The sequence below is a fragment of the Stegostoma tigrinum genome, chromosome 45, assembly GCF_030684315.1.
Source record: "Stegostoma tigrinum isolate sSteTig4 chromosome 45, sSteTig4.hap1, whole genome shotgun sequence".
In the NCBI taxonomy this organism is placed as follows: Eukaryota; Metazoa; Chordata; class Chondrichthyes; order Orectolobiformes; family Stegostomatidae; genus Stegostoma; species Stegostoma tigrinum.
Window position 1 is genome coordinate 975,950 of NC_081398.1, and position 10,753 is coordinate 986,702.

General features: G+C 54.6%; 1 protein-coding gene across 2 annotated transcripts; it reads left to right on the forward strand.

Moving 5' to 3' along the window:
• Positions 1 to 1,462: 1,462 nt before the first annotated feature.
• On the forward strand, positions 1,463 to 8,474 carry LOC125448829 (potential E3 ubiquitin-protein ligase ariadne-2-like). Of its 2 annotated transcripts, XM_048524396.2 has the most exons (4): positions 1,463 to 1,638; positions 2,037 to 2,125; positions 3,829 to 3,981; positions 4,388 to 8,474. In XM_048524396.2, the coding sequence occupies exons 1-4, from the start codon at positions 1,473 to 1,475 to the stop codon at positions 4,781 to 4,783; spliced, it is 804 nt and encodes a 267-aa protein (XP_048380353.1). In that variant the 5' UTR covers positions 1,463 to 1,472; the 3' UTR covers positions 4,784 to 8,474. The 2 variants fall into 2 exon arrangements, with proteins under 2 accessions (XP_048380353.1, XP_048380354.1); XM_048524397.2 differs by lacking the exon at positions 3,829 to 3,981.
• Positions 8,475 to 10,753: the final 2,279 nt, after the last annotated feature.

Genomic DNA, 10,753 nt, shown 5'->3' on the forward strand with positions numbered 1-10,753 from the left:
AGAGATAGGGAGGGGGTGTCGGGGGCTGGAGGGGGTGACAGAGATAGGGAGGGGGTGTAGAGGCTGGAGGGGGTGACAGAGATAGGGAGGGGGTGTAGGGGCTGGAGGTTTTACAGAGATAGTGAGGGGGTGTAGGGGCTGGAGGGGGTTACAGAGATACGGAGGGGGTGTAGGGTCTGGAGGGGGTTACAGACAGAGACATAGAGTGATTTGTAAACTAGGATGAAGTGTTTAAAGCGTCTCCAAGAGCAGGTCAGAGGCTGGGAATCCTGCAGCGAGTAACTCCCCTCCTGACCACCCCCCCAAAGCCTGTCCCACCATCTACAAGGCACAAGGCAGGAGGGTGAGGGAATACTCCCCACTTGCCCCTGGATGGGGGCAGCCCCAACAACACTCAGGAAGCTCGATACCATCCAGGACAAAGCAGCCCCCGCTCGACTGGCCCCACATCCACAAACATCCCACTCCCTCCCACCAACCGACGCTCAGTCGCAGCAGTGTGTACCATCTACAGGATGCTCTGCAGAAACTCACCAAAGACCCTCAGGCAGCACCTTCCAAACCCACGACCCACTTCCATCCAGAAGGACAAGGGCCAGCAGGTACATGGGAACATCACCCCCTGCACATTCCCCTCCGAGCCCCTCACCACCTTGATCTGGAAATATATCACCGTTCCTTCAGTGTCGCTGGGTCAAAATGCCTGGAATACCCTCCCTGAGGGACACTGTGTGTCACCCCACCACACACATACTGCAGCAGTTCAAGAAGGCGGTTGTACAGGACATTGGTCAGGGTCCCTTTTGGAATACTGTGCGCGATTCTGGTCTCCCTGCTACAGGAAGGATGTTGTGAAACTGGAAAGGGTTCAGCAAAGATTAACAAGGATGGTGCCGGGGTTGGAGGGTTTGAGCTACAGGGAGAGGCTGAATAGACTGGGGCTATTTTCCCCGGAGCGTCGGAGGCTGAGGGGGGACCTTATAGAGGTTTATAAAATCATGAGGGGCATGGATAGGGTGAATAGACAGGGTCTTTTCCCCCAGGGTGGGGGGAGTCCAAAACCAGAGGGGAGTAGGTTTAAGGTGAGAGGGGAAAGATTTAAAAGGGACCTGAGGGGTAACTTTTTCACACAGAGGGTGGTGTGTGTATGGAACGAGCTGCCAGAGGAAGTGGTGGAGGCTGGTACAGTTACAGCATTTAAAGGGCATCTGGAAGGGGGCATGGATAGGAAGGGTTTAGAGGGATATGGGCCAAATGCTGGCGAATGGGATTAGATTAATTTCAGCAAGTAGTCAGCATGGAGGAGTTGGGCTGAAGGGTCTGTTTCCGCACTGTACAGCTCTATGACTCTGTGGCTGTCATTGATCATGTCACTGTTTGTATGCTGCCACATTGAAATGTTGGGTGTTCATTTCTCAGTGTGTGTGGGAGGGAGAGAGAGAGAGGCACAGTGATATTGAAAGTGAGAGTGAATGTTTCATTTCAGGGAGATTCCAGTTCAGCGTCAGAGGAGCTGCAGGTTTGCGCCGAAGTCTCTCCCATTCTCTCTGTGGGACCCTGGGTCTCCACCCAGCCGGCTTTCTCCCTCCAGCATGGACAAACCAACTGGAACCATCTTCTACCGGAAGAGACCCAGCAGTGAGTGTGTCCCTCGGTTAGACCCGCCGGCCTCAGGGAGTCTCCCGCTGAGCAGGGCAGGAGCTTCCAGCTTAGTTTTGCTTTCGACATCAAACTGAGCAGCTAGATACTAGCCTCTGGCCTGGACACCGCACTTTCCACACAGTGTAGGGGAGGCTTTACAGTTGTGTTTGAGGGGTGGGGGACAGTGTAGAGGGAGCTTTACTCTGTATCTAACCCCGTGCTGTTCCTGTCCCTGGGAATGTTTGATGGGTTTGGGGTTTGGGGACTCGGGGGAACAGTGTAGAGGGAGGTTTAAACCAGAGAATCGCTGCAGTGTGGAAACGGGCCATTCGGCCCAACAAGTCCGCCCTGACCTGATACTCTGTATCTAACCGAATGCCATCGTTTCTCGGCAGGGGGCCCGTGCCGTGTTGTGGAGTTGCCGTGTAAACATTTTGCTGATGAGGAGAAGTTGGTGCTGCTGGTGAAGTGGTCCCTGGAGAAGGTATTTAACTGGGTTCTCGACTCGCTATTGCTGTACTAGAGTAAACAGCCGATCCCCTTCAGGGTGACATCTGCCGTCTGAAGCTCAGTTCTTGCAGGAATCATTGCTGTGTGTGTGTGTGAGAGACTGTGTGTGTGTGTGTGTGTGTGTGTGTGTGTGTGTCTGTGTGAGACTGTGTGTCTGTGTGTGTCTGTGTGAGACTGTGTGTCTGTGTGTGTGAGTGAGACTGTGTGTCTGTGTGTGTGAGACTGTGAGTCTGTGTGACTATGTGTGTGTGAGACTGTGAGTCTGTGTGTGTCTGTGTGTGAGACTGTGAGTCTGTGTGACTATGTGTGTGTGAGACTGTGAGTCTGTGTGTGACTGTGTGTGTGTGTGTGACTGTGCGCGTGTGTGTGACTGTGCGCGTGTGTGTGTGTGTGTGTGTGAGACTGTGAGTCTGTGTGACTATGTGTGTGTGAGACTGTGAGTCTGTGTGTAACTGTGCGTGTGTGTGTGACTGTGCGCGTGTGTGTGTGACTGTGCGCGTGTGTGTGTGTGACTCTGTGTGTGTGCGTGTGTGACTGTGCGCGCGCGCCTGTGTGTGTGACTCTGTGTGTGTGTGCGCGTGTGTGCGACTGTGCGTGCGCGTGTGGGTGTGACTGTGCAAGCGTGCCTCTGTGTGTGTGTGCGTGTGTGTGTGTGCGTGTGCGAGCCAACCCAATCATGAAGGTATTGCCACGGTCACTCTCCAGCCCCAGGACCCTCAGTCTGACTGAGGCCTCACCACTCACACTGACATTCTCCCCACAATCCTGCTCTCCATCGACATGTTCTCAATCTCTCCCTCTCTCTCAACTGCCCCTTCTCCCTCTCTCCCTCTACCCCTCTCTGTCTCCCCTTATCTCCCCATCACTCTCTCTTCTCCCGCACTCTGTCTCCCTCTGTCTTTACTCTCTGTCCTCCCTTTTTCCTCTGTCTCTTCTCACCTCTCTGCGTCTCTCCCTCTCTTTCCCCCATCCTCCACCCCTCTCCTTCTCTCTCTCCCCATCTCCCTCTTTCTGTCTCTCCTTCTTCCTCTCTCTCCCCATCCCTCTCTCCATGCCTTCCCCTCTCTCTGTATCTCTCATTGGCCCCTCCTCTCCCTCTGCGTCCCCCCCCATCCCTTCCTCCCTGTTCCCAAACTCCCTCTCTACTTCTCCCACTCCCCGTCTCTCTCCCTCCCTCTCCCTCTTTCTTTCTGTCTCTCCCTCCTTCTCCCTCTCCCTGCCTCCCCCTCCCCTCCCCTCCCTTTCCCCCTCCCCTTCCCTCCCTTTCCCCCTCCATCCCCCCGTCCCTCCCTCCCCCCTCCCTCCCCCCTCCCTCCCCCACCTCCCGCCCTCCCCCTCCCCTTCCTCCCCCTCCCTCTCCCTCTCCCTCACTCTTTCTTTCTGTCTCTCCCTCTCTCCCTCCTTCTCCCTCTCTGTCCTCCCCTCACCCTCTTTCTCTCTGTCTCTCCCTCATTCTCCCTCTCTGTCCTCCCCTCACCCTCTTTCTTTCTGTCTCTCCCTCCCTCTCCCTCTTTCTCTCTGTCTCTCCCTCTCTGTCCTCCCCTCTCCCTCTTTCTCTCTGTCTCTCCCTCCTTCTCCCTCTCTGTCCTCCACTCTCCCTTTCCCTCCGTCTCTCCTGTGAGGATCCTGGGGTGTGAATTCTGAGATTGCTGATGCTATGCTGGCTCTCTCCTCCAGGGAAATTATACCTTCGTGTGCACCTTGTGCCCAGGTTGGGGGCTCCCCTGGCAGAATATCCGCCAACTCCTGCGACTGTCCGATGAGGAGCTGAGGATCTGTGAGAGCAAACTCGTGATGAACGCTCAGAAACTATTGACCCCCCTCAATAAGGTCAGAGCGCGGGGGGTGCCGGCCTCTGTTCACCCTCAGCCTCGTCTCACTCTCTCCTGCAGTAATATTCCTTCATACAGCTTCTTCCTCAGGGAATGTGGAGGGAAAACTGGCTCCGAGCCTGGGTGAAGGGTGTTGGGCAACACTGTAGAGGGAGCTTTACTCTGTATCTAACCCTGTGCTGTCCCTGTCCCTGGGAGTGTTTGATGGGGGACAGTGTAGAGGGAGCTTTACCCTGTATCTAACCCCATGCTGTCCCTGTCCCTGGGAGTGTTTGATGGGGGACAGTGTAGAGAGAGCTTTACCCTGTATCTAACCCCGTGCTGTCCCTGTCCCTGGGTGTGTTTGATGGGGGACAGTGTAGAGAGAGCTTTACCCTGTATCTAACCCCGTGCTGTCCCTGCAGTGCCCAGCATGTTCCGGCCTGGTGCAGCGTGTGTCGGAGAAGGAGCTGATGGTGACCTGCCCGTTGTGCCCGGGTTCTGGAGGGAAGGATCACCGATTCTGCTGGGAATGCCTGCGTGATTGGAAAGGGGTTCCGGGAGATCGATGTGGATACGGAGATTGCAGCAGCCTGCTGCTGCTGAGATCGTGCTCGGTCATCAACGCTCCGCAGAGCGCCGTTCACCAGTGTCCGACTGTTCGCAGCTGCCCGGAGTGTCACGCTCTCCTCAGCCACTGGGGGGGCTGTAACAACATAGTGTGTCCTTCCTGTGGGTGTTGTTTCTGTTACCGCTGTCTTGCGATCAGTTTCCATCATGGCACCTCGTGCAACGTTCAGCCCAACCCTTCCATCCTGTGACAACACCTCCCCACAGCATCCCCACCCCCCTACAATTCAGGCCACTCGGCCCCATCTCTCCAACCAGTACAACATCCCACGCCACCCACCCACTACCGCACAGTCCCACTTGCCGTGCCCCCTCCCTCAGCGCTGTCCCTCCGACGGTGTCCGGTCCCTCAGTGCTAACCCTCTGACAGTGGGGCGCTCCCTCAGCACTGACCCTCTGACAGTGCCCGCTCCCTCAGCGCTGACCCTCCAGCAGTGCCTGCTCCCTCAGCGCTGACCCTCCAACAGTGCCCGATCCCTCAGCGCTGACCCTCCAGCAGTGCCCGCTCCCTCAGCGCTGACCCTCCGACAGTGCCTGCTCCCTCAGCGCTGACCCTCTGACGGTGCCCGCTCCCTTAGCGCTGACCCTCCAACAGTGCCCGCTCCCTCAGCGCTGACCCTCTGACAGTGCCCGCTCCCTCAGCGCTGACCCTCTGACAGTGCCTGCTCCCTCAGCACTGACCCTCCGACAGTGGGGAGCTCCCTCAGCACTGACCCTCCGACAGTGCGGCGCTCCCTCAGCACTGACCCTCCGACAGTGCGGCGCTCCCTCAGCACTGACCCTCCGACAGTGCGGCGCTCCCTCAGCACTGACCCTCCGACAGTGCGGTGCTCCCTCAGCACTGACCCTCTGACAGTGCCCACTCCCTCAGCGCTGACCCTCCGACGGTGCGGTGCTCCCTCAGCACTGACCCTCCGACAGTGCGGCGCTCCCTCAGCACTGACCCTCTGACAGTGCCCACTCCCTCAGCACTGACCCTCTGACGGTGCGGCGCTCCCTCAGCACTGACCCTCCGACAGTGCCCGCTCCCTCTCCCTCAGCACTGACCCTCCGACAGTGCCCGCTCCCTCAGGGCTGACCCTCCGATAATGGGGCGCTCCTTTTAAACAAAAACAAAGTTGCTGGAAAAGCTTAGCAGGTCTGGCAGCACCTGTGGAGCAGAAAATAGAGTTAGCGTTTTGGGTCCTTTTAAATTATTTCCCTCTTACTTTAAACGTAGGCCCCTCTGGACTAGGGATAAGACCCTGTCTATTCACCCTATCCATACCCCTCATGATGTTATCAACCTCTATAAGGTCCCCGTCAGCCTCTAACGCTCCGGGTACAATAGCCCCAGTCTATCCAGCCTCTCCCTGTAGCTCAAACCCTCCAACCCCGGCACAATCCTTGTAAATCTTTTCTGAATCCTTTCCAGTTTCACAACATCCTTCCTACAGCAGGGAGACCAGAACTTCTTATAGATCTAAACATTGGCTGTTATCTTTCACTTTCTGTCTCTATCTCTTTCTCTCTCTGTCTCTTTCTCTCTTTCTCTCTCTGTCACTTTCTCTCTCTATCTCTTTCTCTCTCTGTCTATTTCTGTCTCTGTCTTTCTCTCTCTGTCTCTTTCTCTCTCTTTGTCTCTTTCTCTCTCTCTGTCTATTTCTCACTCTGTGCATTTTTGGGTTTATCCTCACCTCCCAGACCAAGGACAGCTCCACAATCCATTAACCTTATTGGATAAAACTCGCTCCATCTCACCCCTCCTCAACTCCTCGTGGTCTGTTTATCTCAGTCTGCTTCCTGGGATTGACAAACAAGGGGAGGCTGGATTAATTCGGACTATATTCACTGGAGTTTGGAGGAATGAGGAGTTGAAGTGGTTTGGATTCTAATAGAAACCGATAAAACCCTCGCAGGACTAGGCAGGTCAACACAGGAAGGATGACCAGGGGTGTCCAGAACCCAGGAGGAGGTGGGAGTCCAGTCACAGTCAAAGGGAGACAGAGTTGGACTGAGATGAGGAGAAATGTCTCCACCCAGAGATTTTGGAATTTTCTGCTGCAGAAAGCAGATGAGGCCAAAACATTGAATATTTTGAAGAAGGATTAGGGATGGTGCTTGGACCTGAACGGATGAAAGGATACAGGGGGGAGAGGGGTAACAGGCTACTGAGTCAGATAATCAGTCATCTTTGTATTGGTTGGCAGAGCACGCTTGAAGGGCAGAATGGCCTACTCCCACATTTTAGCTCCTCTATCCCTGCCCTGTCTACCCTGGGTTAAACACTCTGCCCTTCCCTGTTACTGCCAGGGAGCACCCTGCTCCTTTCTGATGTGCTGCCCTGTTACTCTGCATGTCGCACAGTCCATGCTCTCCCATACCGAAAGCCTCCTGTTTCACTTCCCTCTGCCTCCTCATCACCCCCACCAATTCCCTGCTTCCTTCCAGAGAGTTTGTCACTCGAACCTACTCACCACTCCAAACGAGACCCTCACCTGCCTTCCAGACATTTACTCGTCTGCCCCATCGTGAGATACAGGAGCAGAATGAGGACACTGCATCTGCTTTGTCATTCGATCGTGGCTGATATGTTTCTCAAACCCATCCTCCTGCCTCTCCCCGTCATCCTTGATGGTTTAATTCTCAGTATATTCTCATCTCCCACGCTCTGCAGCAGGTCGGACTACAGCCCAGGCCTCCTGGCTCACAGGCGTGGACACTATCCTGGACAAAGCAGCTCCCGCTCGATTGACACCACATCCACAAACATCCCACTCCCTCCGCCCACCGACGCTCAGTCGCAGCAGTGTGTACCATCTACAGGATGCTCTGCAGAGATTCACCAAAGACCCTCAGGCAGCACCTTCCAAACCCACGACCCACTTCCATCTAGAAGGACAAGGGCCAGCAGGTACATGGGAACGTCACCTCCCGCAAGCTCCTCTCCGAGCCCCTCACCATCCTGACCTGGAAATATATTCCCGTTCCGTCAGTGTCGCTGGGTCAGAATCCCTGGAATTCCCTCCCTAAGGGGCACTGTGGGTCAACCCACAGCACATGGGGACTGCAGCGGTTCAAGAAGGCAGCTCACCCCCACCTTCTCAAGGGGGGCAACTAGGGACGGGGGCAGTAAATGCTGGGGCCAACCAGTGACTCCCACATCCCATGAATGCAGTTTAAAAAGATGTAGATGTACACAGGGAGCAAGCATCCTTGTGAATATTTCTCTGAAGGCTACGATGTAGCTGCAGTGAATTTTTAAGACGTTTAATGGAATGCTAGTGGATATGAGTGCAGGAGTAGTAAAATCTTTGGTTCAGGAGTTTGTTTAAACTGTGCCCAAAATACAGGGTGCAGTGTTCTCTTTTCTGAAGAAGGGCCCCGACCCAAAACATCAACCTTCCTGCTCCTCTGATGCTGCCTGGTCTGCTGTGTTCCTCCAGTTCCACGCTGGGTATTCTCAACTTTACAGGAGTTTGTTTAAACTGTGCCTGGAGTACAGAGTGCAGGGTTGGTCTCTGAAACGGTGAGGGAACAGGACCCTGCGGTAGTCACAGAGCAAACAAACTCTCAATTCCAACAGGCATTTTTATAAAGAGGTCTGTTAGATGGCTGTGAGTGTGAGTTCAATCTGCAAAATAACGTCACTCAACGACAGTGTCAGGGGGATCGCAAATGGAATGTCTAAAAAGTAAGAGGTACTTGGTTAGCACGGTTACCTCCCAGCACCAGGGACCCGGGGTCGATCCCACCCTCAGGCGACTGTCTGTGTGGAGTTTTCACATTCTCCCCGTGGCTGCATGGGTTTCTTCCGGGGGCTCTAGTTTCCTCCCACAGTCCAAAGATGTGCGGGTTAGGGTGGATTGGCCGTGCTAAATTGTCCCATAGTGTCCAGGGATGTGTGGGTTAGGGTGGGTTGGCCGTGCTAAATTGTCCCATAGTGCCCAGGGATGTGCGGGTTAGGGTGGATTGGCCGTGCTAAATTGTCCCATAGTGCCCAGGGATGTGCGGGTTAGGGTGGGTTGGCCGTGCTAAATTGTCCCGTAGTGCCCAGGGATGTGCGGGTTAGGGTGGATTGGCCGTGCTAAATTGTCCCCTAGTACCCAGGGATGTGCGGGTTAGGGTGGATTGGCCGTGCTAAATTGTCCCCTAGTACCCAGGGATGTGCGGGTTAGGGTGGATTGGCCGTGCTAAATTGTCCCGTAGTGCCCAGGGATGTGCGGGTTAGGGTGGATTGGCCGTGCTAAATTGTCCCGTAGTGCCCAGGGATGTGCGGGTTAGGGTGGGTTGGCCGTGCTAAATTGTCCCATAGTGCCCAGGGATGTGCGGGTTAGGGTGGATTGGCCGTGCTAAATTGTCCCGTAGTGCCCAGGGATGTGCGGGTTAGGGTGGGTTGGCCGTGCTAAATTGTCCCATAGTGCCCAGGGATGTGCGGGTTAGGGTGGATTGGCCGTGCTAAATTGTCCCATAGTGCCCAGGGATGTGTGGGTTAGGGTGGGTTGGCCGTGCTAAATTGTCCCATAGTGTCCAGGGATGTGCAGGTTAGGGTGGATTGGCCGTGCTAAATTGTCCCGTAGTGCCCAGGGATGTGCAGGTTAGGGTGGATTGGCTGTGCTAAATTGTCCCATAGTGCCCAGGGATGTGCGGGTTAGGGTGGATTGGCCGTGCTAAATTGTCCCGTAGTGCCCAGGGATGTGCAGGTTAGGGTGGATTGGCTGTGCTAAATTGTCCCATAGTGCCCAGGGATGTGCGGGTTAGGGTGGGTTGGCCGTGCTAAACTGTCCCATAGTGCCCAGGGATGTGCGGGTTAGGGTGGGTTGGCCGTGCTAAATTGTCCCATAGTGCCCAGGGATGTGCGGGTTAGGGTGGGTTGGCTGTGCTAAATTGTCCCATAGTGCCCAGGGATGTGCGGGTTAGGGTGGGTTGGCCGTGCTAAATTGTCCCATAGTGCCCAGGGATGTGTGGGTTAGGGTGGGTTGGATGTGCTAAATTGTCCCATAGTGCCCAGGGATGTGCGGTTTAGGGTGGATTGGCCGTGCTAAATTGTCCCACAGTGCCCAGGGATGTGCGGGTGAGGGTGGGTTGGCCGTGCTAAATTGTCCCATAGTGCCCAGGGATGTGTGGGTTAGGGTGGGTTGGCTGTGCTAAATTGTCCCATAGTGCCCAGGGATGTGCGGGTTAGGGTGGGTTGGCCGTGGGAAATGTTCGGTTAGAGGGATCGGTTGTGGGGCTGGGGCTGGGTGAGATGCTCTTCGGGGGTCCAGCAGGATGTGATGGGCCAAATGGCCTGCTTCCGCACTGCAGGGATTCTCTGAGCCTGACGATGTAACCCTCCTTGGCGCAGGGCCACCTGCAGGTGGATTTGACTTTAGACCTTCCCAGGGATGTACAAAAAGCAAGTTTAGGAGTGAACGTGCTGATCTGTACCACTTAACGGCCTGACGTACTCGAATAGCAGCCTTTCCGAACAGCCACGAAATCTCCCTGCACTGCAGGTAAAGAGAGGCGGAAAGACACTCTTTCATTCTGGGGGGTGCTGATGGGCAGCCACTGTTAACAAACACTAGGACAAAATAAATCTCAATCAGCAAACACATCTTAAAGGCCCCTGTTCAGCTCTCAAAGTCAGTCCAACTGATACCACTCACTGCAACCTCCGTCCCCCTGCGCTTCACGAGGGACTTAGAAACTAATCCGTATTTCTGTCCTCAACTTTCATTTTGTTTTGACGTCACTTATCTGGGAATGTCTTTTATTTCTCAGGTTTATTAATGAATAAACTCACTCTGTTGTCAACTGAAGAGAGTCTGCTTAATTTGTTTCCATCTAAAATGTGAATTCCTTTGGCCCGGGAGAATAGCAACAAGAAAAGGCAGGAATCTTTTTAACCAACTTGATGTAACCAGCCAAGGGAGATGGAGTTAATTATTTCGTCTGCACCTCTCACAAGATTTTATTCTTTATTTATTCATGGGATGAGGCTGTCGCTGACCAGGCACCATTTAATACCCCTCCCTAACAGCCCCGAGGGCAGTTCAGAGTCAACCACATTGCTGTGGGCCTGGAGTCACATGTAGGCCAGACTAGGTAAGGATGGCAGTTTCCTTCCCTAATGGACAACAGTGAACCAGATGGGGTTTTTCCTGACAATCGATTCACAGTCATCATGAGATTCTTAA

What these genes read in the sequence shown, in the direction of transcription:
- LOC125448829 (XM_048524396.2), top strand. Translation starts at nt 1,473, where the DNA reads ATGTTTCATTTCAGGGAGATTCCAGTTCAGCGTCAGAGGAGCTGCAGG. An exon ending in TGAAGTGGTCCCTGGAGAAG is followed by an intron (nt 2,126 to 3,828) that starts GTATTTAACTGG and finishes TCTCTCCTCCAG; the next exon opens with GGAAATTATACCTTCGTGTG. An exon ending in TATTGACCCCCCTCAATAAG is followed by an intron (nt 3,982 to 4,387) that starts GTCAGAGCGCGG and finishes CTGTCCCTGCAG; the next exon opens with TGCCCAGCATGTTCCGGCCT.